At 53.1% G+C, this 24,782-nt stretch overlaps 1 protein-coding gene across 1 annotated transcript in view; it reads left to right on the plus strand.

Annotated features, from left to right (window-relative positions):
* SRL (sarcalumenin) overlaps positions 1-24,782 on the plus strand; it is a 36,691-nt gene that overhangs the window by 8,455 nt on the left and 3,454 nt on the right. Inside the window, exons 2-5 of the mRNA XM_036090864.2 lie at positions 18,818-18,919; positions 19,712-19,807; positions 22,789-22,905; positions 23,620-23,853. Coding sequence (XP_035946757.1) covers positions 18,818-18,919; positions 19,712-19,807; positions 22,789-22,905; positions 23,620-23,853 — 549 coding nt within the window. The remainder of the gene's footprint in view (positions 1-18,817; positions 18,920-19,711; positions 19,808-22,788; positions 22,906-23,619; positions 23,854-24,782) is intronic.

Here is a 24,782-nt window from a genome sequence, read left to right on the forward strand (position 1 = left end):
TGCCCATAAAGCAGGATAATAATACTTGCCCTATTTACAGCATGGGGTTGTTACGTGACTAAATTTTAAACATGGCTATCAGATGCTTAACATATTTTTGCTATCAGATACTTTTTAAGGTTGGAAGGACTATGGCAGTAATTATAGGCTGTCGCTGCTATCCCATTGGCTTGACATCTGCCACAGGTTTCCTCAAATATCATGAAACATGAACAATCAAGGGAATCCATCCATATCTCTGCCCCTTCTCAGGGCTGTTAATATCCTTCGGATTCTCTGTCCTCAAAGAGCTTACGAACCAGGAGGGGAGAGAGTCCCCGCTCATGACAGGAATAGGGAACCATATAAGGCAGATGTAATCAGGGGCTAAAAATAAGTAGCCTGAGTGTGCAGAGAAGGGGAGCATGTGGGACAGGGCCTGGGGCCACGGGGCTGGTGGCAGCCCCAGCGGCTTAGTGGGAGAGGGGTCGGGAAGATCTCGTGGGGCCAGGCTTCTTCAGTGCTGTTCCTGTGTTATTTTCCTGGGGCCACCATAACAAACGACCACAAACTGGGTGGCTTCAAACAACAGAAATTTAACCTCTCATAGTTCTGGAGGCCGGAAGTTAGACACGGAGAGGTTGGCAGGGCCCTGCTCCCTCTGAAGGCTCCATAGGAGGATCCTTCCTGCCTCCTCCAGCTTCTGGTAGATTCAGTCAGTCCTCGGCGTTCCTTGGCTTGTAGATGCATCTCTCCAGGCTCTGCCTCTGTGTCCTCACGTGGCCTCTTCTCTATGTCTCCGTGTGTCCTCTCCTCTTCTTGTAAGGACACCAGTCATTGGACTTAGGGTCCATCCTAATGCAGTATGGCCTCATCTTAATTACATCTGCACAGACCCTATTTCCAAATAATGTCCCCTTCTAAGGTTCCTGCTGGATGTGAATTGGGGGGAAGGGGCACTCTTCAGCCTCTCTGGCTCCTCAGCCTTGGACCCGACAGTTGAGCCGTTGCTGCCTCTGAACGTGTAGTTCCCGTCTGTCTCCTGGCTGGTGGTCCTCTGCTGGGCACAAATGGCACCTGTTTCCTTGGCCCTCTCTTTGGCCTCACAGCCCACGCAATTGCCCCAGCAGCTTGGAGCTCTGCTGACACACCCAGCCCAAGCGTGTTGCATGGGTGAACGGACAACTGGCCGGGGGCAGGCAGTTCCAGGAGGCCGCCCAGCCTAGCGCTGGTGCTGGGGAGGCTGGTGGGGGCAGTTCTCCAGCTCCTTGTTGGGTGTGCTCAGGTACAGAGCCAGTTGGAGTAGGCCTGTCCTAGGGGCCAGGGGCTCTGGTTCTCGACTGGTTACGTGATGGAGAGAGCCGCAGGCCAAGAAGCCGGCGACTCAGGCCTGGCAGCGTTAGGCCCAGCTCTCCTGCGTGAGTACCCGTGCCCAGCCCCTCAGAGTCCCCGGTCCCAGCTGCAGCGGGAGAGTGAGCAGGACACGGAGGTGCCTCCCCATCCTCTGAGGGCCTAACCCCTTGGAAAGAGAACTTTCTGGGTGTGTCCACTGCCGGTGTCATGTCATCCCGGCATGTCTGCCTTTCTGCTTCCTCCTCTCCAGCGCAGGAGCACCCAGCTAGAAGGGCGGGTATCTGGGTCTCCTCACAACAGACTTAGGGGTCCCCAGGCCAGAGGCAGCTCTAGAAGCTGGTGGCTGTAGCTCTGTTTCCCTTTCTGTGGTTTGTCATGGTGGTTCTGGAGGAGAGCAGGGATGGGGACAGGTCTCCAGGGTCTGCTGGCCTTTCTAGAAAAGCTTACTGGTGAATGCCGTCTGGGTTCCTAGCCTGGCATTCCTCGCTCTCCTCTGTCTGGCTTGTCCCATCTTCCTGACCACTTGCCTTGGCTCCTGCAACGACTGACCCCAAATGCCCTACCGCTCAAGGAGCTCCTGGGGTCCCCATCCCTGCCCACCGCTGAGACTGTTGCCACGAGGCGAGTTCTCTCTTCATGCCCGCCCACATCCCTCTCTAATTAGATGCCTTGTGTTTAGGGGGAGGGTCTTCACTTCAGGAATCCAGTTCATGGTTATCACAACAACCTTCTGAGCTGGTAAGGCAGCTACTCCTATGACCCTCTCATCACAAAAAAATAGGCCTGCACAGGTTAAATGACTTGACCCATGGGTACTTCTCTGGTTCTGAATCCCAGTCTTGAATCTCCTCTCTTCTGGAACTCTCTGCCACCGAGTGGAGGGAAGGCCTTACATTTTGCCACCACCACCATCCATCCATCCATCCATCCACCCATCCACCCACCCATCCAATGGCTGTCCAAGGTGCTGGGATACAAAATCTCTGATGAGGAAACCAAATAAGTAAGTTATTTAGTTTATTGGACTATTTTAGGTGCAGTGGAGAAGAAGACTATGTTGGGGAGGAGGAAGGCTAGTCGGGAGACAGTATCACCAGGGGTGGCAGGAGAAGGTGACAAGGAGCCAAGTCTTAGGGAGGAGAGGGGAGTGCCAGGCGGCTGTGTGGGGAGAGCGTTCCCTGCAGAAAGCACAGTGAGCACAGGGGGGCAGGAGGCCTGGAGCGCTTGCTCCCCAAAGAGCAAGCCTGTGTGGAGGAGGGAGCCATGGAGCATGTGCAGAGGAAGGGAGGGCATGGAGCTCAGGGAGGGGCTGTTTCACATCCCAGGTAAGAGGTGACAGGCTGGGGGTGGGAGAAATGATTAGACAGCATAGATTTTGAAGGCAGACAACAGGTTTAGCTCAGGTTTTGGAGAAAGAAAGGAACCAAAAACACTTTATCTTTTTTTTTTTAAATAGCTTTATTGTGGGGCGCCTGGGTGGCTCAGTCGTTAAGCATCTGCCTTCGGCGCAGGTCATGATCCCAGGGTCCTGGGATCGAGCCCCACATCGGGCTCCCTGCTCCGTGGGAAGCCTGCTTCTCCCTCTCCCACTCCCCCTGCTTATGTTCTTGCTCTCACTATCTCTCTCTCTGTCAAATAAATAAATATAATAAAAAATAGCTTTATTGAGATATAATTCAAATATATGTAATGTGGGGCGCCTGGGTGGCTCAGTCGTTAAGCGTCTGCCTTCGGCTCAGGTCATGGTCCCAGGGTCCTGGGATCGAGCCCCACATCGGGCTCCTTGCTCTGAGGGAAGCCTGCTCTCCCTCTCCCGCTCCCCCTGCTTGTGTTCCTCCTCTCACTGTATCTCTCTCTCTGTCAAATAAATAAAATCTTTAAAAAAAAAAAAACCCAAATATATGTAATATGCCTATTTGAAGTGTGCAATTCAGTATTTTTTTTTTTTTTACTATTTATTTATTTAACATATAATGTATTATTTGTTTCAGAGGTACAGGTCTGTGATTCATCAGTCGTACACAGTTCACAGCGCTCACCATAACACATACCCTCCCCAATGTCCAGTAGTTTTTAAGTGTATTCACAGATACATGCAACCATCAGCAAGTCAATTTTAGAACATTTTTTTATCACCCCCCAAAAGAAGCTGTGTCCTTGTCACTCCTCACTCCTCACAAGCTTGCCCCGGTGGCCCCTGGCCACCACTAATCTGCTTTCTATCTCTATGCATTTCCCTCTTCTGGGCTTTCATATAAATGGAACCACATTGTATGTGGCCTCTTGTGTCCGGCTTCTCTCACTGAGCATCATGTCTCCATGCTTCACCCCCCTTGTAGCAGGTGTCTGGACCTCATTCCTTCTTATGCCACTGAGTAACAAAGAATGAATATTCATTGAATAGTACTCCATAAGGAATGAATATACATTGAATAATAATAATAACATTCATTAAATAATACTTCATTGATAGATCACATTTTGTTTATCCATTCATCAGATGATGGACATTTGAGTTGTTTCTACCTTTTGGCTCTTGTGAGTAATGCTTCTGTGAACATCGATGTACACCATCTTTTTTTTTTTTAATATTTATTTACTTGAGAGAGAGAGAGAGGAGATGCACGAGTGGGAGGGCCAGAGGGAGAGGGAGAGAGAGAGAATCTCAAGCAGACTCCCCACTGAGTGTGGAGCCTATGTGGAGCTTGATCCCACGACCCTGAGATCACAACCTGAGCTGAAATCAAGAGTCAGACGCTTAACTAACTGAACCACCCAGGCACTCCCAATGTATACATACCTGTGTGGAGATGTGTTTTGGGAGATTTTGTCTTATTACTTTTTTTTAAAGATTTTATTTATTTGAGAGAGTGCATGTGCATGCACAGGTGGGGGCATGGGAGGGGCACAGGGAGAAGGAGAAGCAGACTCCCTGCTGAGCAGGGAGCCCGATGCGGGGCTCAATCCCAGGACCCTGAGATCATGACCCGAGCTGAAGGCAGACACTTAACTGACTAAGCCGCCCAGGTGCCCTGGGAGATTTTGTCTTAATATTAGAAATACCTTACACGTTTCCTTTTTTTTTCTTTTTTTGTAAGTAAACCCTATGCCCAACATGGGACTAGAACTCATGACCCCGAGACCAAGAGTCACACGCTCCACCGACTGAGCCAGCCAGGCACCCCTAGAAATACCTTATACTTTTCTAGTATTATTTGGCTTTCAGAACTCTATCCCCTGTCACTTGAGCCTCCCACTGTCTGGTACATAGTAGGCGCTCCATCATCAATAGCTGTGGAATGAAGGCACCACAAATCTGGAGGTGGGTAGGCTGCTATTTTTTTTTTTTTTCACTTTATTACTGATGGAACAGGCACAGAAGAGTTGAAATACTTGCTCAAGTCTCCACTGCCTATTAGGAGAGCAACTTTGGCCCCTAACTCTGTCCTTCTGTCTTTCTCTTCCTCCCTGAGAGTCCCAGGGTCCCAGGGCTGCTCCTGGAACCGGGCAGCTCTGCCTGAGCACCAGGCTCCCTTCCCACAGGCAGCTTCCTCGAGGTCTCCCACCACCAGACACATCTGTGCTCTTCTCCGCAGGGTAGCAAGGCTGGCTAGACCCCAGACCCGTAATGTCCCCAGAGCTGATGGGCATCAGCCTTGCGCCCCTCCTCATGTGGAGTGTGATTCAGTGGGTTTGAGGAATGGCCCAGGAATGGACCTTTTAACTAAACTTCTCTGTGAGCCTTTTGCAAATGGCCTTGAGCCACATCTTGAGAAGGGCTGACCCAGGGGAGGCGGCTCATCACTGTCTGGTGCTCTCAGGGCATCCAATAGGTGTTTGCTGTGCTGGGGTATCTGCCAGGCCCCAGGCTGGACACCTGCAATCCCACTTTGTAGGACCTGGCCCCGGGGGGCTTATCGTGCATGGGGACATAAGTTAAAAAGGCTGCCACATAGGGTGACAAGTGCTGTAGGAACACAGAGCAGAAGCACCTCAGTCCTGAGGGGCCCGGGGAGGCCTCCCAGGGGTGAGCTGGAATTAGCCAGGTCCAGGCAGTGGGGGAGTGGACGACAGTGAGGCTGGCGCTCGGGGAGACTGGTTGGAAATGCATGGAGGCTGAAAGCGGTTTCTCAGAGAACTCTGCAGGTGCTCTTTGTGTGAGTCTGGTGCTCAGGGCTTTCTCAGGCCCTGGGGGGACATGAAGAGGCTTTGGGTCTACCTCTTGCCCCAGAGTCAGTGACAACCGAGGAGGGCAGATCGGACACATGCACACCCCCCGAAGGTCACAGCCACACGGGGCTGGGGCTGTGTCACTTCGCTCGGTGTGGATGGTCATGGACCCTGAGTCAGTTGAGGTGAGGGGACCCGTGTGGCCTGGAGGGGTGAGAAGCAGGGGACATCATGGAGGCAGCAGGCTGTAGGCTGGCAAGAGGGAGCAAGTGCGGCTGGACCTGAGGAGAGGCGGGAGGGCATTCCAGGCAGGCGGTGGTGTGGCCGTCGGGACCTCTTACGGGTTGGATTAAGGCAGGTTGAAGTCCTAACTCATAGTACCTCCAAATGTGGCTTTATTTGGAAATAGGTTCCTTGCAGATGTAGTGAGTTAATCTTACTGGAGCCCTTAGATGTGAAGGAGAAGAGATGCAGAATAATGACGCAGGGAGAAGGCCGTGTGCCATGGAGGTAGAGATTGGAGACCCACATGGACGAGCCAGGGACTGCCGGGAGCCACCAGAAGCTAAAGAGGCAGGAAGGAGTTTCCCCTAGCGCCTTTGGTGGGAGCATGGCCCTGCCGACCCTGATTTTGGACTTTTGGCCTCCAGAACTGTGGGACAATACATTAATTTCCTTCCTCCCTCCCTCCCTCCCTCCTTCCAGTGTTCAGTTAGTTTCAGGTGTACAATACAGTGATTCAGAAGGCTTCCCTGACCGTGAATTGAAACATTTCTACTGCTTTAAGCTGCTCAGGTTGTGCTTGGTTACAGTAGGCACAGGAACAGGCTTTGGTGCAGGGGTTTGGGGCCCTGGTCCTGCCCGGCTGGCAGGCAGGCAGGCCTCTGGCTGGAGCTCCTCAGATGTGGCCTGGCGGAGACTGTGTGGGGCCCTTGGTGTTGATCAGGAAGGGTCACCCCGGGGACAGTGAGTGCGGAATGTTCACTTGCTCTTGCCCCGCCCTCTGGCCTGCCCTTGGCTTTGACCTGCTTCTCCCCAGGGGAGCCCCGTGGGAACTAGAATTCCGCTCGCCCTGACCTGCATGGTCACCAGGCTGCTGAAGGAAAAGAAAGCTCTGGGTGACAAGAGCCTTGGTTGGTTTCAGTGTTTGAAGAGACAAGACGAGAGCTCAGGCCCTTGGTAACACTAACGCTACCAAGAAGGAAGCCGCTCTTGGGTTTGATTGCCTGAAATGATTTCTCCTCTGGGGTGGGGATGTTCAGAGGGGGAGCTCTGAGGGAGGGACAGAGCCACCTCTCACTGGGAAAGCGTGGCCCACGTGTCTGAGGTTCAGTGGGCTAGGCCACTTGAGGATACAAACCGGGAAGCCTGCTCCCTGGGGAGACATGGGATTTCTAGAACGTTCTACCACAGAGCCGCCTGGATATTCTTTGCCTGTGGTGTTCCAAGCTCTGAAGTGCTTGAGAGGCTTAGGGAGTTTGTACCGTCCATGGAGCAGCAAGTGGGCAGAGGTCTTCTTCCTTTTCCCTCGTGACCCAGACTCTGGAAGCCTCTTCTGGCTCGTCTTGTTTGGCCTCTGCAGTCCTGAACTCAGAAGCTAAGAGCTGATCTCATGTAGCTTTTGTGGGACCAGCTGACCTTTGTCCCCTGGTGACGGGACAGTGAGCCCCTCCCTGCATTCTCCTCCCTGTGACACCAGAGCACCCGGAGTCATGGGGAATGCGGGGCTGGGCCGAGCGTCCGTGGCCTCCTCGAGCTTGAACCTTACCCCAGTCCTTCCCAGAATCTCCATTGAGAGCTGTGCTCGGGGACCCAGCCTGATGTCAGAGCCCTTGGCTGGCCCTTGAGATGCTATGCGTTATATAGGAACAACGGGGGGAACGGATGGGCAATCCCAGGAGTCCTGGGTCTCAGGGAGGGGGTGAGGGGTCCAGGGACTTTGTGTTTATGTTCAGCTTTTTCTTTTCTTTTTTTTTTTTTTTAAAGATTTTATTTATTTATTTGACAGAGAGAGACACAGCGAGAGAGGGAACACAAGCAGGGGGAGTGGGAGAGAGAGAAGCAGACTTCCCACCGAGCAGGGAGCCCGATGCGGGGCTCGATCCCAGGACCCTGGGATCATGACCTGAGCCAAAGGCAGACGCTTAATGACTGAGCTACTCAGGCGCCCCTGTGTTCATCTTTGCCCCCAGCTCAGTAGGCAGCTTCCAGCAGGCTCGGTCACCTCCGCTGTGAAATGAGTGAGTTGGGCTAGTTAATTTCTAAGTTTCCTTCCAGTGCTACAAACCTCTAACGCAAAAATAACCAAAACAAGATGAAGTTTGGGACCATGAGTGTGAGAACCCAGGAGTGGAGCCCATCTGTTGCGAACTTGGTGAAGCCCTTTGGGAGAGAAGGTGGAAAGATCTGCATCTTGGCATCTGGATAGCAGTTTTGCTGGAAGGGTCTTTGGGCCGGAGCACACAGGGCAACACACGGGGCAGAATAGTCATGTTTTCGCTGCTCTAGCCTCTGCTCTTGGCTTGATCTTCCTCCATAACCTTCTCTGAGCAGACTGGGGGGCAAACTGCTTCTCTGCGGCTGGAGGTGAGCTCTGCTAAGGACGCCTTCTGAGCAGGTGTGGGGGAGGCCGGGCCCCACTCACAGGGGCGAAGGGCCCGCCTCTGGTTGCACAGACCCCTCAAAGCTGCAACAACATTAGCTCTGATTTCAGCCGAGCAGGGCAAGCGGAGCGCCGCTCAAGCGGAGCTAGAACCACTCTTGCTCCATCTCTGTGGCTCGGTCAAAGCTACTTTCTCAAGGCCCGAGTCATTTCTGAAGGGCTTATTGCTTTGCTCCCTGGGCTCGCTTCTTCCAAGGACAATGAAGACACGTTGGCACTGTGGTGGCTTCGCCTGCAGCGTTGCCACCTCTGAGAGCTGCCACTTCCTCCGGGCAGAGCCTCTCGGCCGTTCTCAGGCGCACGCAGCCCACAAGTGCGTCTGCTTAGGCATCCTCCTGGGGCGCATTTGTGCTGGGGGCGACATGCACGGTCACCTCCCTTCCGTGGTGGATGGAAGGAGTCTGGGAGGTTGGGGGGCCGAGGAAGCTGTGCGTGGCCTTGTTTCTGGGTGAGTCAGGGCTGACTGGAAGTGGGGGTCAGTCACCACAGGAGTCAACGTGGGGCTCAGCAGGACCAGATCTGGGCCCCAGGAGTGTTGACAGCTGAGGCCCATTCCTGTCCCAGGCCAGCTGGAACCTCATGGAAAAAATCAGGTTACCCCCAGCATGTCCACAACTCCTCGTCGGAGTGCTTCTGGCTGGGAGAAGGGGAGTAAGGAGAAGGAGCCCCAGGCAGAAAGACTGTTCTGGCCCACTGACCGACCCCCCAGAAACAGAGGGTTGGAACGGGTGGAGTGAAGGTGAGCCAGCTTGGCTCCTGTCCGAAGCTTGTTCTGTTTTGGCCCCCTCAGTGAACTTGGGATTTGACCTGGCATCTTTGCTCTTCTAGGAAATTAGTATTATTATATCTGACATTGCAGGATGCTTTTATTTATTTATTTATTTATTTATTTATTTGAGAGAGAGAGAATGAGAGAGCAAGCACATGAGAGGGGTAGGGTCAGAGGGAGAAGCAGACTCCCTGCCGAGCAGGGAGCCCGATGCGGGACTCGATCCAGGGACTCCAGGATCATGACCTGAGCCGAAGGCAGTCGCTTAACCAACTGAGCCACCCAGGCGCCCTGCAGGATGCTTTTAAACATCATCCGGGGCTTAAAATACTTTGAAGGGGATAGCAAAGGAGGTATTATTACCCGCATTTTATGGATGAATGGAGTTGCTGCAGGGGGAGTGAGGACCAAGGTCACACTGCTGGTTAGTGAGACACGGAGGAGCTCTCCTAACTTCTGACCCCCTCCAGAGACCGGTCTGGGTCTGGGTCTCGTGGCAGAGGGCAGCCCCGAGATGTGGTCCTGGCCCAGGCTGGGCAAAGTGTCAAATCCATTTCCAAAGCTCGAGAATCAAGCAGACTCCGCCCTGCTTCCGTGCCTTGGGGATGCGGTGCGTCTGGTAAGTCATTGCTCCCCTCACTTGCAAGCCCAGGTGGCTCTGGCCGGAACTCAGGGCAGCCATCTGACCAGGACCTCGGGGGGCCACACTCCCAGTAGGTCTCTCCCCGGGTGACCGAAACTCAACCATCAGCCCTCCCAGAGGTCATCCTCCAGACTCCAGGGAGACTCCACGTCTTTGGGTGGGGAGGGCCAGCCACCTCTCTCGGGATCTAGCGTGTACCTCTCCCTCCTGCCTTCCCTCTCCCGCCCAGATCAGCCCCTCTGAATGGAGGAAGTATTGTCCAATGACTCCTACAAGGGTTTCTGTTCACTTCAGGCAGGGCTGATCTCTGGGAAAACTGGGTTTTCCACAGGCTATCCCTTTAATAATTGAGTCACACCGAGGGGTGAAGACTTCAGGTTTTACTTCTTCCAGAAGTATTTGCCTTTGGAAAGTGAGTGCTCATCTGCATTCATGAATCCTCTGGGCATTAGCAATAAGAACGTGTATATGTGATGGTTGTGGGATTGTGGGTGATTTCTCTCCATAGCCCCCAAAGCAAGAATTCCCAGGAATTAGGGATGGGGAAGAGGGGAGTGGAGTTCTGTCAATTTTCTGGACTTTATGGGTTAAAAGCAATTGTCTTGAAGTCTAAATCCTTTTTAAAGGGAGGAGGAAGAGGATGGACTAAGAAGCTGGCTCACCTCCTCTCCTTTCTGGGGGTTGGTGGCCTGGTGCCAGGAAAGCCGATGAGGCTCAGTTGGTGAAGAGCTGGCTTCTAGAACCAGCCCACGGCTGATTGGTTTAACCAGCCCTGTGGCCTTGGGGCAGCCACTCCTCAGAGTTTTAGGCTGCTGATTAGTGAAATCAAACCACTTGGTCTGGTCTGTGAGGGGGTCCCTTTTGACGCCTAATCCCATGGTTCTCTCTGATTGGTGCCCTTGTCATTGTGTCCTGTCCCCTGGGTGAATCATTTTGGGGCTGGAGTCCAGCTGGGGACTAGCTGTCCTGGTGGGATTAACCTTGACTTTAGCAGCTTGGCCGGGAGGACAAAGAACCTTCCCAGGATGGCTGCCTCGCCCACTGTGCCCTGGGTCCCTTGTCTGGGGGGAAAGAGGTAAAGGCCAACCAAATGGCGAGAGAGAGGGTCCTGGGGTTATGGGAGGATGTGGACACTTCCCTTCTAGGGTCCTCAGCATGGGCATCTGCAAAGCTGTCTGAAGCCTCATCCAAAAAGCCAAAGAACAAGGGGCCCTGAGTGGTGAACATTTATTCTGTAAATAAGGTCAAGAAAAAAATGCGACCCCCAAAGAAGCTGCTGACCATTGGCCCAGTCCAGGAGTGTTCAGAGACAAGATCAAGGACGCGGAAGGGGTCTGCCATTCTGGATCTGCAAACTCTTTCTGAAGGGCTCTCAGCTGCACTTGAGGCACGACCGATGAGCTGTCTATGTGTTTGGGTGAAGGACAGCCTGGTGAAAGACCTGGGACCCTCTGGATGCAAGACTGGTGTTCCTGACTCCTGGGTACAGATGTGTCCAAGGCTAGAACTAGAAAGTGATTGTCCCCCTGGGGCCTTATTACGGATGACTCATCTGCATACTGTGTATGCGTGACCGCCAAAGATATTTTGCCTGTGTGTGACTTGGACTCCGTAGTTTCAAATGGATGAAAAGACACATGGAGGATAACCTTGGCAGAGCCTTAGAAACATGTGCTAAAGAGTCTTGGACAGGTGGGATTGAGTTACCTTCTATTCCGTGGAGGCACTGAATAAATTCAGCACCTAGAGGTGGGATCAGAACAGGTCAGCCAAACAAAATCTCGGGTTCTGACCTTTCTTCTCCCGATCTCCAGCTTCAACACAGACTCCCTGACACCTGGCACTGAGGGTGGCTCAGAGCAGTGGTTCTCAAATGTTGGTGCTCATTAGCATCACCTTCTGCAACACGCAGCTTCACGCTGTCCCGCCCTTGGAGACTGGGCGTCTGTGCTTGGAAAGCCCCGCAGGTCTTGGGTGCCGCCCGCACGTGGCCAGGGAGCTCCGCTTGGTTTCTTGGCCCGGGCTCTAGCCCATTCCTGGAATGCTTGTTGGGCAAAGAACTTGACTTCCTTGTGTCCGCTTTCTTAGAGGTTAATAGTCCTTGCTTCCCATGACTCAGAGGGCTGCCGGGAGGAGGGAAGGGGACCGTAAAACTGCTTTGGGAAGCGTGAAGTTCTGCGTGAAGGCGAGACACCGCCCAGCTCAGTGCCTGGCACGTGTTGGTCAGCAAAGTCAGCAGATCCTGTAGTGGGGGCTCCTTGGGCTTTTGGGGAAAATGATCAAGAGGAGGCTAGTGGGATTTTTAGGGATAAGGCAGGAGAGGCAGGAACAGTGGCTGTCATCCCCCATCCTTAGGCCCCCCATCCTGTCCCTGGCAGGCACAGACAGATCCAAGGGAAGCACCTGGCAAGAGATAAAGGGGTGGCTGAACCCCAGCTCCTTCATCTTCCCACACCTCTGAAGCACGTCGGTGGAGCCCTAACCTTCATGGGTCGTGATTTGCAAACTCCGTGGGGGCAGAACGAACTGTGGACTGAGAGCCATGAACCTGGGCTCTGTCCCAACCCTACCCTGACCTTGGGAAAGTCTCTAAAGCTCCCTGCCAGAGCTTCCCCCCACTGCACTTGGACTCGGCAAGGCCCCTGGTGACTCCACAGTTCTGAGTCCATGTGGGAAGTGCTTTGGAATGGGTTAGGAGCTGGGGAAAAATCAGGTGTTTTGTTGGTAGTAGAGAGAGGAACTGAGCCTGGAGCCCCTGTTGGGGCTGTGGATGTGGCAAGCTGCCGAAAGGCTGACTCCAAAGATGGCAGAGGCAGTGTCGGGAGAGAAAGCAGAACTGGTTTATGCCATGCTCTGCGCGGCACGCGGGCCTTCCCGTGATCTGTGGGGTTGAGCTGGGGGCTTGCTATTCATGTACTCTGATGTAAGCACCCAGGCCTGTCCAGGCCAGGGCGGCTGCCTTGGCAGCAGCACATATAGTACAGCACTGTGAGTCCCGGGGTAGACCAAGACTCATCTTACCAGGCTCTCAACCCTTGGAGGGTGTCTGGGGTGTCCTGTGCCCTCCCCCACCTCCTCCAGGGGCCACTAGGGGGCTTCAGCTAGATGTTGGGGAGATCAGGGAGGGAGGGAAGACACTGGATTTAATTTCATGGAATTGAACTGAATTTAATCAGAGGCTCTTGAAGCCTCTGACTGCCTCCCAGAGGAGATATCAGGCCCAATGGCACAGCTGCTTCCTGGGGATTAGGCTCTGGGGGCCCAATGGCACAGCTTGTTTCATTGAGAGATTTTCCATCAGAGTTATTTTTAGTCTGGGAAGGAAGGTCACAGGGCATGAAGGCATCACCCTTGGTCTTTTTGCTCCAAATTGCTTGGCAGGTCAGTGACAGCTTGACACTAAATCATAAAAACCAGGGAAGGGTATGGATGTATACACACACACATGCACATATTTGGATTCCTGTCTGGGGCCCAGGAGTGGAAATACACAACAATGTAAAGTTCATGATAAGCCCCCAAAGTCTGGGGTCCTCATCTCCCTTGGGATTATGTAGGCCTTTCAGCCTTACCAGGGACAGAGGGTGTTCTGAGAATATTAGAAACACCACAGGTGGTCAGACCCAGAGTGTGTTCCACCCACCGTCCCCACCATCATCGTCACCACCACCACCACCACCATCCTTACCATCATCATCACCATCCCCACCATCCTTACCATCACCATCATCATCACCACTACCATCCTCACCATCATCATCATCATCACCCTCACCATCATCACCACCACCATCCTTACCATCATCATCACCACCATCCTTACCATCACCACCACCATCCCCATCATCACCATCACCACCATCCCATCATCCCCACCATCACCATCCTCACCATCACCGCCATCACCATCACCATCACCATCATCATCATCATCAGCATCATCATCCCTACCATCATCATCATCAATACTAGAGGGCAATAGGGGCCTGTGGAAAGGGCTAGATTCACCAGAGAAGCCTGGACCATTGCTATTCCAAGGGCGAATGCCAAGCCTTGGGTGACTCATCCAACTTGGGAGCCCCCAGTGGGCACATTAGTAGGGAGGGGCCAGGAGCAGAAGCCTTGGGCTCAGGGCCTCAGGGCTCAAGATTGTTTATTAGTGGTTTGCAGCTTTGGCTGCCTAGTAGAATTACCCAAGTTTTTTTTTTTTTTTTTTTTTTGGTTAACATCCCGATGCTGGGGATACAGCCTAATTCAATCAGAACCTCTGAGGTGGGGGGAGGAGTGACACCAAGAACTGGGTGATTCCAGTGTGTAGCCAGTGCCCAGAACCGCTGGGTCAGAGGCATTTTTACCAGGTGGTATAGACCAGTGTTTCTCAAACTAATGTGGAAACAAATCACTGGGGCATCTTGTGAAAATGCAGATTCTGATTCAGTGGGTCTGAGCTGGGGCCCGAGAGTCTGCATCTCTACCAAGCCCCCCGGGTAATGCTGGTTCTGTGGGTGCCCAGACCACGCCCTGAGTAGCATAGGTGTACCACCCCACTGTAGGGCCAGGCAGCCTCCTTTGCTGCTCTGTAGTTAAAGGGCTTCAGCCAGCTGCCAGCTGTGTGTTGGGCAAGGCATTCAGTGTCTCAGATTTCAGACCTCTCAGCTGTAAAAATGGGGAGAAGAGTAAGACTTGTCTTCCAGAAGCAAGTGAAATGAAGTAAATTGAGTAAGATCAATTAATGTCTTATTTACATAAAATGCTTAAGCATTGCCTGGCATACTGAATAATTGTACAAATGTGTCTTATATGAGATATATTACATGTATCTTGCTGCTCAGAGACTGTCAGTCTCTTTGGGTTTAACCAATTTCCTGCCGTAGATTTTTCTCTAGGGAGTTGGGGGTGGGGATGGGGGGATGGAGATGCAAGCAGAAGAATTAACAAATAAGGAAAGAAAATTTTAATGGGTAATGTGCAGCTCTTCCCCAGAGGGACCAGAGATTCTTATTGTACCCAGATGTCACCACAGACCTCTTCATGGCACTTTCTGTGGGCTGGGCACTGGGGAACACAGGGAGGATTATTAACGCCTTGGCTCCTGTAGTCCAGACGGGGAGAGAAGGTGTGTGCAGGGAGGGGCGAGGTCCCAGTGAGAAGGGGTTCCCCTGTGCACCCCTGAACACAGGTTGGTGCAGGAGGCCTGGACGAGGAGTAGACGGTTCTGCGTTCCAGTCACCCACTAGCCACCTGTTGTCTTAGGCAAGTCAAAGACTTTCTCTAGACCTTCTGAAATGTGTCTGATGGTAATCAAGGAGATCAGTCGAGGTCGTGAACTGGAAAGAGTCCTATCAGTGTAAGCCGCTCCTTTATAAATAAAGGCACCCGAATTTCCTCTTTCTGAATTTGATAGCAGGTTGCTGCTGTGGGGAGAAAATATTTGTTATTGGCCTCTGGAGGTTGCCCCAGCTTTCAGGGAACAAGGTGGGTGGGTACCCTGAGGCAAGAGGGGCACCCCAAGATGTGGTTTTTCTTTGTGGGAGGCAGGGATGGGAATACCAGGCTGTCCCCAGCGGAGGTGAGATGCCACTTGCTCAGAAAGCATCTTTGTGAGTTAAGGGAGTCCCCGGGGCTGTCTCAGCTACCCCAAGGCAGGGGGCCAGTCCTCCCTCGTCCCCCTCCTGGAGCCTCCTCCTTAAACAGGTCCCAGCCTGGGTGGGAGGGGACAGAAGGCATAGAACCCATCCTCTCCCCTAGCCCCATTTTGCACATAAATCCCACTTACCCCCTGACAGAGGTCTCTGGCACAGACTAGGTCCCCCCCTCACTCCTGCTCTGCTCTCTCTGTGCCCTCAGCTCTCTTGGTAAAGCCATGGGCCCTTAGAAGGGGATCCCCTCGGGAACGGGTTGGCTAAGGCCACCGGGAAGGCCTAGCCCTGCCCATTTTGGGTATCTCCTCCTCCTCAGGCCATGTTCCCTCTAATTTAAGCTAGCAAGGCCAGCAAATGCCTGCCCTTAAGGGGACAGAGTTGGATGTGTGACTTAATAAGGCCGAGAGCCACAAGTAATCCCCTAAGTACTTGCCCTGTAACCTGAGATGATCTGGCCCGAACACACCTGTTTTCACTCCTTTGCTGATAGCAGTATAAAAAGCATGCCGGTTAATGACTCTAGGAACTGACGAGGGGGTGGAATGTCCAAGCATCTGTCCTATCGTGGAAAGATCTCCTGGTGAGCCTGGCTGCACGTGCCTGCCGCAAGGGATCCCTGAGTTTCCCTCCTTGTGGTGATCAGGACCCAGTGGAGGCTTGAGAGGTGGGGCTCTTGGGGCAGCTCAGCCGCTCACTCCCCGAGGGATGGACAGTGGGTGGGAGGGAGGCCGAGTAACACCCGCTCTGCTTGCCTCAGAAGACCAGGGAGGGAGGTCCACATCTCACTCCCGGAGGACAGGAGCTAGGTTGCGTTAGACTCTTTAGAGAAGCAGAGTGAGTGCCAACCCTGTGAAACTGACCAATGGTGTTCTAATCATTTAGAACTGCAAGTTTCCGCTTCGGGTGGCACAGAAGATGTTGGCAATTTGTTGGAGAATCATTTCTCTGCTGGAGAAGCAAGTCTAGAGGAGAAGGAAAGGGCGCTTTATGCGGAGGCGGCCCCTCGAGAGAAGACCCTGCTCCTTCACTCCCCGGATGGCAGGGAGGCTGAGAGCTCGGAGCAGACAGCCACTGGGGCCCCTGCCGGTGACGGCCCGGGCTCTGGTCCCGAAGTCAGCCTCTCCAATGCCTCAGCCTCAGAGTCAGCTGCCCCTGGGGACCCTGCGGGGTCTGGGGAGGAAGAAGCGGGCCCACTCGGAGCCAGCACCCTTCCAACAGAAGGGGAGGGCGGGCCTGGAGAAGAGCTGGGATTGGGAGAGGGCCCAGGACAGGAGGGGGCTGCCGGGGAGGCCAAAGGGCAGGCTGGGAGTGGCTTGGTCCCTGAGGAAGCTGAGGAGGTCCGAGGGGACCACCCTGCGCAGGGGGCAGCAGGAGGGACTGCACAGCCGGAAGTCTTGGGAGCTTCTCCTGGCATGGAGGTCACGGAGGTCCACGCCCCTGAGACACGACAGGAGGACAGCCCAGGGCCTGATCGGGAGCCAGAAGTGCCAGATGGAGTCTTGGACATGGACACAGAAACCAAGGAGGGGGCTGAGGACCGGGGGGAGCCCAGCCCCAGCCCAGCCTCGGAAACCGGCCATGCACAGAGCTCCGAGGCAGGGGGCGCCCAGGAGGACCACCCCCCCGAGGGCCAGGCACTAGGGCTAACCAAGGAGGGCCTGGACGAGGCCTCCTCTGAAGAAGAGAGTGGTGACCATAGTGGAGGCGAGGAAGGAGGAGCTCCATCAGAAGAATCTGAGGAGGAGAATGGTGATGGGGAGAGTTCAGAAGAAGCAGGGGATGCCTCAGAGGAAGCCGAGGAACCCCAGGAAGCAGCAGGAACTGAGAGCCCTGGAGATGACGAGGGGACCCAGCTGAGCTCCAAGGAATTAAATACAGGGCCTGAGGGGGACGAGGCAGAGGAGTCTAAGGAGGGGCCTCAGGGTAGGGGATCACCAGGATAGCTCTCAGCACTCTTCTTGGAAGACCTGTGTGTGGTGGGATAGGCAGGGGCAGGGTGGGGTGGGAGAACACCCAGCCAGCTCCGGGTTTGCTGGGTGGAGGCCCCGGCCAGGATGCCTGGCCCATGGGGTGCCTTTGGGCCGCTCATGAGCCACTAAACCCTGTTGGGAGGGACCAGTGGGAGGCTGCACCATGTAGGGCCCAGAATAACCTGGTCACTTCCGAGTGAGGCCCTCTGGAGCCTCCCTGTTAGGGTCCCTCAATCTACTTTAATGTGGGCCAGTGCCTTAACCTGAAGGACATGGGACACAGTGGCAGGTTTTGGGGCCCTGTGGTGGCAGGCTGGTGGAGAGAGGTGTGGGTATGGTGTGTTCTGGAGCTCCCTGGGTTCTCCCCTTGAAGACTAGGCTGGGTCTGGTGGGGTGGACGGGGACCAGGGTCAGGATGGTGATAAGAAATCTCAGGCTGGCTGGGACTGATGTCCTGCAGGACTGGGGGATGGGGCGCAGGGGAGGGCAGGGCCATCACTGGAGATGTAGTGCATCCTAAGGATGGCCGGCGCCCCCCCAGGCCACATCTGAATATGCTGGCCTGGACCAATAGCGGCCTTCAGGATGGAGGGCCTGAGCTCAGTCCTCACTTTCCAGCATGGCTCCCCCACAGATTTCCTTGCAGGATTTAGTTTCCACACTGCTTGTTGGGCACTTGCACCCTCCACAAGGGGAAGGGCCTGCAGCCAGCCGGTGGCTCCCCTTTTCCCCTGTCCCTTTTGTGCTGCGTCTGGGGTTGGGCTGCCCCGGCAGATCTTGGTGGAGAATCACATTCCTGAGGTGTTGCACGAGGCACAATGATTCTTCTCTGCTCCCATCCCTTGTCGAACTGGTCTCCCCTGCCCCTCATGCCCAAGTCCATCCCACCTGGTAGGCCTACAACGTGGGCACCCCTCCTTGGGAGCCTGCAGGGGGTCACCAGGGCATCTCCCACTTGGTCAGAAGCGAGGGTTGCCCTCCCCCCCTCTGGCCCAAGACATCCAGCTGCAGCTCCTCCCACCCAAGCCCCATAGTAGCCTGTGTGATCCTGATAAAATGCTCATTTTTGTCAGGTCAGCTGTTTGCTTAGAGCCCCTCCCTGGCTGCCAGTGCTCCTAGGAAGTAACGCAGACTCCTATAAATGGGTCCTGTCTCTTGCCCCCATCTTACCTCCTGAACTCCTCCCCTCTGATCTCAGCTCCCAGGGAGGGTTTCTGACTCCCCAGCTGAGATTTCGTAGGCACACATCTTAGGCCCCCATAGCTTCTGGAATCTTTCCTGCCATAGCCACAACACTGACTGTAATTATTACCTTACTTTCAAGATGATTTCTCCCCCGAAAACTCCGCAAGGGCAGGAGCTATGTCTGTTTTGGGCACCACTGCATTCCTAGCATGGAGCTCAGTCCTGACCCATGGTAGGTACTCAGTCCGTATTTGTTGAATATGTGAAATGGATCATGGAGTTTAGCAGAAGTTGAGTTTGGATTTTCAGAGTCTCCTCGAGACAGAACTCGGTTCAGTTGAACTTGGCAAGCCTTCCTGCAGCACTTCCTTATGCCCTTTCCTGCAAAGAGCAAAGCCCGGCTCTTAGCTTTGCCCTAACCCTGCTCTGTGCTTCTCTCCCCAGAAGAGGCAGAGGATGTGAGTGAAGAAGCCCCGATGAGGGACCGCTCCCACATTGAGAAAACTCTGATGCTGAATGAGGACAAGCCAGTGGATGATTACTCTGGTAACCAGAGGAAGGACCTGGGACTGGGGCTGGGTCCAGGGCTGGGCTCTGAGGCCGGCAGGTCCCCAGGGCTGAGAGCCCTGGAGATGGGGGGCTCTGTGGAAGAGGCTCCCAGAGCAGTGTCCAAGGCCTGGGTGGGGGCTCTGGATTGGCAGGGAGGAGGAGAGGTGATCCAAGCAGAGGGAACAGGGCCAGGGTCGAGGACAAATCCCAGTACTGCCGCCGGGGGCCGGGTACCAGCCTTCATGCCGTGGCCAGGGAGGTTTGCTAATGAGAGTTCATTCCATCTGCTTTGGTTTTTACAGTTTATAAAGCCCTTTTATTCCTGGCACTTCATCCTCAGAATAACCCAAGGCTTTCAGTGGGGCTCATGTCTCCTCTTCATTGAGGAGCTAGCTGGAGCTCAGAGCAGCCTCGGGTTTGCACGGGTCTCATGGGGTGCACAGCTAGAGGGAAGCAGTGAGAAGGTCGGGTCCAGACAGCCTGGCTTGGGGCCCCAGTTCCTCCTTCTGGGCCTCACACCCTGCAGGCTCCCTGCCTCACCCTGGGAGTTGCTTCTCCCTGGAGGGAGAAGAGGATCAGGTTTAAAAAAAAAATAGTGCAGGAGGTTTTGAGGGTGGGAGGGAATGCCTTTTGGTTAACGATTTCTGAGGGTTGGGATGTGGACCAACTCCCTCCAGGAATGCTAATGTATGGCTGTAGAGTGAGGCTACCAGCTGGGGGGAGGGGTCCTGCAGAGTGAGCCTGGACCCTCTTCCTTCACCCTCTCCCTTCACCCTTCTCTGCCCCCAGTGGTGCTGCAGCGGCTTCGAAAGATCTACCACTCATCCATCAAGCCCCTGGAGCAGTCTTACAAATACAACGAGCTTCGGCAGCACGAGATCACAGGTACCCTCGTGGCTGATGCTGTTTGCTTAGAGCCCCTCCCCCGTCCCTCTTGAGCTGTGTGAGTGGCGGGCGTGAGGACATGTGGAGCTGAGCTCTCCTAGATCCCCCCCGGAGGCCTCGGTCCCGGGATCATCCTTCCCCTGCAAGGGTACCCATATCTGCACAGGGTTTGTGGAGACCACGTTGTTTGCGTGCGCTCATGCTTCCGTAGTACAGTCATGGTTTCCCAGTTTCCATCCCTCTTGTGCTGAACAGCCCCCCAGGGCCCCTGACTGCGAAGAAGTCATGTGTCAAGTTCCCTAATTTGCCCGGAATCCTTTTTTTTTTCTCCTTATCACTTCTTCAGTTGGCTTTCCTTGGGTCTGGATTCATTTTCGGAATAATAAAAACAAGGGATACTTGTTGCCAAAAAGAAATCAAATAGTGGAAAACAGTACGGATTGAAAAATAAAAATCCCTCTCTTGATTTTCAGCGTCTCCCCTTCCACTTCAGGGACTCCCTCTGTTATAGTTTCCTGCAAATACTTCCAGACATTTGCTCTGTGCCTGTGAGCAAACACAGGCGCGTCCTTCTCTGTTTGTGTTTTGCCCGATGGTATCACAGCGCATGGTTGTGGGTGCGCAGCCGTGCTTTGCTCTTTCTGAGCCTCTGAACACACCACTCTAGATAGTCATTGTCCAGCTGACGGACGATCGGGCATTTGCCACGTTCAGTTCCAAAAACGTTCCAAACGCGACTCTGATTGCTAGGTATTTTCGTGCAGATCCATTTGTAGGACACATGTTTCCAAGTGCAACAATGGAGTTAAGCATTTTCGTAGTTGTTGCCAAGTCGCCTTAGGTCGGACCAGTTTGTGGCCACAATGGTCTGTGAGAGTCTTGTTCCCCCGCAGCCGTGCCCTTTTCCCGAGCTGCTCCTCTCCGAAAACTTTCACGGTGGTGTCTGGTTGAATGGTGAGTGGCGTTACACATCTCTCTCTGTGTGAACTGGGGGTTTCTGTATTCTCTCATGTGATGCTCTCGATGGCTCTAAAGTGGGTAGGGTGTTTAGGCTAGCCATTATTCCCGCTTCACAGAAGAGGGCCCTCAGGCGCAGACGCCAGGGATTCGCAGCCTCCCTGTGTCTCACCTGTGGCCGCCTGCACATGGCAGTAGCGCCCCCTGCTGCAGACAGCTGAAACAGCAGTCCCCAGAGAGCCCGTTTCTGGTTCGTTTCTGGTTCGTCTCTGCTGGAGCTGGAAGGTCCAGTTCCCCTCATGTCTCCCAGGCCTGGGCCAAAGACATTCTCTGTAGCATCTCTGTGGTTGTAACGGGATTCCTGCCACCCTCTCCGACTGCCTATCCCTTCCTGTCCTCAAGCCAGGGGCTGACGCCCAGAGATGCGAGCGACTCATCGTGTGTGTTTTCCGGCAGGGAGGATTGGGGCGGGGCCGTGGTATCAATTTCAGGCAATTATTTATGTGCCTGCCATTTATGAGACACCGTCTTGGTCTTCTGGGACTAAGTTTCACCTTCGAGAAAGAAAACCAGCACCTCAAGAAGCAAGGTGCAGAACAAGAAGAATACTGTACTCCTCTTTGGAGAAAAAAGATGGGGAATGTGATATCTGCTCCTATTGCTTGGATTGCATGCATTAAAATGCCTGAAAGAATACGTAGTGGGTGTTATGGCCTAAGCGGATTGGGGACAGGGGTGGGAGACTTTCACTCTATACCTTTTTATACTTCTGATTTTTGAACCAAGAAATTAAATGCATCAAAATGGAAAAAAAAGAGTGTCTACTGTCAGGGCCTATGTGCCGGGCTCAGGGAGACAAAGAGGTTGGAGAACTTGAGGTGTACGTGACACTGGGTTGGCCCCTGTGCCGGGGCTCAGAGACGAGTTGCAAGAACAGACGCCTGCGAGTCAGCAGCCAGCGGTCTCATCCCCCCCGCCCCCCGCCCCCGGTTTTGAAAGCACTGGAGGATTCTGCTTTCCCTTCTTAGGGACCCCAACTGGTGTGGCCCACGCAGGGTGCTCTTCCTGACATTGGACACAGGGCCCAGAAACCCAAGAACTACCTAGTCAGTGCTTGGTCCTGGGACCTGGCAAATAGGTCATGGTCTCTGGAGGCTAATTTGAGACTGGCCCGGAGCCCAGGGTCAGGCTGAGCCTGAGGTAGGATGTCAGGGGGCCCCCGTCCAGGATGTCTAAGATTGTGTGAGCCTCTTTCATGTCTTTTTTTTTTTTTTCTGTTCCCGATCCAGATAGCAGAGGGTTTGTTTGTCTTTTTTTTTTTTTTTTTACTTTTTTTTAGGATTTTTTTTTTAAAGATTTTATTTATTTATTTTACAGAGAGACAGAGAGAGAGCACAAGCAGGGAGAGCTGCAGGCAGAGGGAGAGAGAGAAAAAGGCGTCCTGCTGAGCAGGGAGCCCAATGTGGGGCTCGATCCCAGGACCCTGAGATCACAACCTGAGCTGAAGGCAGATGCTCAACTGACTGAGCCACCCAGGCGCCCCTTAAGACTTTATTTTTAAGTAGTCTCTACATCCAATGTGGGGCTTGAACTCACGACCCCAAGATCAAGAGTTACACGCTCTACTGATGGAGCCAGCCAGGCGCCCCCAGGTAGCAGAGTTTTAACCTCTTCCCCTGTGGTAGTTCCCTTCTCCCCTTCTTATGAACCATCCCCCAGATGCAAACCAGGAGGCCTCACCCACAGTGAGCTCTGAGTTGGTGTGTTTGTTGATGTCACTTACCTCCTTCTGGTGCCTGTGTGCCAAGGATCTGTGTAAGGCCAAAATCACGTCTCCTGGTGTCTTTTAACTGGGTGATCGCACTTACCCAGCAAGACACGTGCCACGGACTGCCACACCCTGCCCGGTCTGGTGTAGAATTCTATAACTCCGTCAGATGGGCGCGGGATGCGGCGGGAAGCACTGGGTCACTCCCGTATAAACTTTGTCAGTCACTTCCATGTCTAATTCCTGCTGCCTGCAGATGGGGAGATTACTTCCAAGCCCATGGTGCTGTTCCTCGGACCGTGGAGCGTTGGCAAATCCACCATGATAAACTACCTCCTCGGGTTGGAAAACACTCGCTACCAGCTCTATACAGGTAATAGTGGGATTCTCTTGCCTGTGTGTTGGCGTGTCACTGTCCTATGTGAAGGCATGATGAAATAGTCATGTGTGTCTTCAATAGAATGATGAGAATTACAAGAAACCAGCAGCTACAATCTGTGTTCACAGGAGCATTTCTCACAAGGGCCGAGAGGTAGAAACCACCCAAACATCCATGGATGGATGAATGGATAAACAAAAGGGTCTATCCGTACAATAGAGTGTGGAGTATTATTCAGTCTTAAGAAGGAATGCATTTCTGAAACATGCTACAACATGCATGAATCTTGAAGACACTATATTGAAATAAGTCAGACACAAAAGGACAGATATCTTACAATTCCACTTACGAGGTGCCTAGAGTCATCCAATCCATAGAGACAGAGTAGAGGAGAGATTACCGGGGGCTGGGAAGGGGGAATGAGTGGGGACAGTTTCAGTTTGGGAGATAGATGGTGGTGAGGACTGCACAATGGTGTGAATGTGCTTAATGCCACTGAATTGTACACCTAAAAATGGTTAAAACTGTCAATTTTGTGACATATATTTTACAATTAAAAAAAGAAAGAAGACACTAGCTTAGCAAGCAGGGCATCCAGTTCTTGGGGTAAGTCTGCCCTGAAACCCCTGGCTTACCCACTTACCTTGTAGTAGGGTCTCTGTCGCAGAGGTGACCGTGTCCCGACTGACCTCGTGCCCATGCGTGCAGGTGCTGAGCCCACCACCTCTGAGTTCACTGTCCTCATGCACGGACCCAAGCTGAAAACCATCGAGGGTATCGTCATGGCTGCCGACAGCGCCCGGTCCTTCTCACCCCTCGAGAAATTTGGCCAGAATTTCCTAGAGAAGCTGATTGGCATCGAGGTTCCCCACAAACTTCTGGAGCGAGTCACTTTCGTGGATACACCAGGCATCATTGAGAACCGCAAGCAGCAAGAAAGAGGTAGTTGAGCGCTTGTATCTGAACAGCTTGAGCTGTGTCTTAGAAGACCATTCGACAGAGGGTGGTAGGCAGACTGGGGAGAGGAAAGGTGGCCAGCGTTGTCCAAGATGAATTGGATCCCTGTCCATGTGTACTTGACCTCTGGTTAACTTGGGTCCTGGTTTGAACCTGACCTCGAACTCTTCCTGGTCCAGTGTCTGCTTGACCAGGCCTGCTTGACCAGAAGCCTGCATTAGACTTCCCAGCATTCTCTTCTAGTGGGAGAGGAGTGCCACTTTGGGCCCAGCAGACACGTGGTTATGACAGAGGCCAGTGAGTATCACCATGACACAGGGCTGTCTGCAGAGATGAGTCATCACAGGGCATTTGTAGGATTATAGGCCCAGATGGTGGAACTCACTTTATGGTTATAACTCTCATTTTGGTTTCCTTACTGTTTTACTACTAGTGATAATATTGTCACTAATAATTATAATAGTAAATTAACCTTTATTCTTCTATTATGCATCAGATAATTGTATGTATTACTGGTTGATTGTTGTAGAAAAATTTCAAGACAGGTATTCTTAGTCTCCTCATTTTGGAAATAAGTGGAAGGAATTAAAATATGTCAAGCACCTACTGTGTGAGAGGCAATTTAATTACGTGCTTTCCTTATAGCAACATCATACTCTTTATATCAACCTAGGTATTATTGTTTTTCTTGTCATTTTGTAGCTAAGATGGTACAGCTTGGAACTGGGCTGGCCAGTGGCAGAACCCAAATTCCAGTCCGGGTCTTGGGCCAGCTCCACATTGCTTCCCCCTAAATAGCATATCCTCTCTTTCATATTCTTCTAATTCCCTGACTTCAGCCCTTCAATGTCTTTGCCACTGTCCCATATCTTTTTAGACAGTAGAAAGATCTCCATTTTGAAAAAGTATTTTAC

This window comes from Halichoerus grypus, chromosome 6 (assembly GCF_964656455.1).
Source record: "Halichoerus grypus chromosome 6, mHalGry1.hap1.1, whole genome shotgun sequence".
Classification (NCBI taxonomy): Eukaryota; Metazoa; Chordata; class Mammalia; order Carnivora; family Phocidae; genus Halichoerus; species Halichoerus grypus.